Genomic DNA, 1,362 nt, shown 5'->3' with positions numbered 1-1,362 from the left:
ATTTTCAAGGTGGCGAAATCCAGAAAATAACTTGATAAGTAAAAAAAAAAAAAAAAGAAGAAGTATTTAAGAACCCAGTATTTGCCTGGCATTGGGCTAGGAATAGTGATAGATACAAAAGATAAATCAAATAGTCTCACTCTTCAAGCATTTATGTGATTGTCTTCAATTTTTAAGTTGAAAAAGAAATCCAGAGTCCACATTCTTCCTTAGTCATCATAACAGGTCAGACCTCATCTCCCCTGCTGATTATCCAGAAATAATTTGAACATTCTGCTTTGAAGCCCAAATTCCCATACTACTCCATGATCATAGCTGTTCCTGAATAGTCTTTGAATGTACTGAATGAAGGCAGAATGCCTCAGTGGCACTACAGGAGGATTTCTTCTCTTGGGAAAGTCCCAAGCTGCCATTGTCCTTACTCAGCCAACTTTGACCCTGCATTTGCTGTCTCTCTTGTCTCAAGTCTGAGCAGAGCATCAGTCGCTGATCTTGTCCTGCAAGCTGGTATCTCAGCAACTGCTCTTGGGCCTCCTTCCACTTCCCGGTCTCCTGCAGGTACAACTGCAGAGCGGGAGTGCCTGGAGGGCAGATGTGCCCTTGGGATGTGATGCTGGCAATACTGGGAGCAGACATTGTGGCCTCTTCTCGGCTACCATCCTCCCTCCTGGCAGCATGGCGGCTAACCTTCCTTCTGGACACTCCATTCAGTGACTGGTGGGGGAGCTGGTTCGGTTTGCTCAGTATGACCTTCATCCTCATAGCTGAAAAAGAGGGGAAGTAAATAAATTTAGTTTTCCATCAGTTGATTACACATTTTGCATATTTAAATGTGCCATTTCTGGAAAAGTGTTGCCAAATAATTAAAGATTCAGTTTTATCACCTTATAATTTTCCAAATATTGTTGGGAGTATATTTTTCCCTAAAAGAAGATGTATCCAATGACCATGATGAAAAATCCCACTTTTAATGTCTTGCTAGAAGAAGGTTGTCTTTATCAGTCTTCAGTTTTTGGTGATTAATTAATTTGCTCATTCAGATGGATAATCTATTTATAGAACAAACGTTTATTGAGCATCTATTATGTGTCCAGGAAGTCTTCTCTGAAGAGGTGATAGGTAAATTGAGATCTGAATAATGAGTAAGAGTCAGCCATGCAATACTTCTGGGGTAAGAGCATTGTTGTTGTTATGTGCTGTCAAGTCAGACCTGACTCATAGTGAACCCTCCTTGGGTTTCTGAAATAGTATCATTATGGAAGTAGATTGCTCAGTCTTCCTTCTGAGGAGTGGCTGGTGGGTTTGAACTGCCAGCCTTCTGGTTAGCAGTCAAGTGCCTTAGGCACTATACTACCAGAGCTC

General features: G+C 41.4%; 1 protein-coding gene across 1 annotated transcript in view; it reads right to left on the bottom strand.

Moving 5' to 3' along the window:
* Nucleotides 1–309: 309 nt before the first annotated feature.
* PKHD1 (PKHD1 ciliary IPT domain containing fibrocystin/polyductin) overlaps nt 310–1,362 on the bottom strand; it is a 774,619-nt gene continuing 773,566 nt past the window's right edge. Inside the window, exon 66 of the mRNA XM_007936280.1 lies at nt 310–764. Coding sequence (XP_007934471.1) covers nt 310–764 — 455 coding nt within the window. The remainder of the gene's footprint in view (nt 765–1,362) is intronic.

The sequence above is a fragment of the Orycteropus afer genome, unplaced genomic scaffold (genome assembly GCF_000298275.1).
Source record: "Orycteropus afer afer isolate SDZICR_OR568_19922 unplaced genomic scaffold, OryAfe1.0 scaffold00034, whole genome shotgun sequence".
Lineage (NCBI taxonomy): Eukaryota > Metazoa > Chordata > Mammalia > Tubulidentata > Orycteropodidae > Orycteropus > Orycteropus afer.
This window is presented reverse-complemented; position numbering and strand designations above follow the sequence as displayed.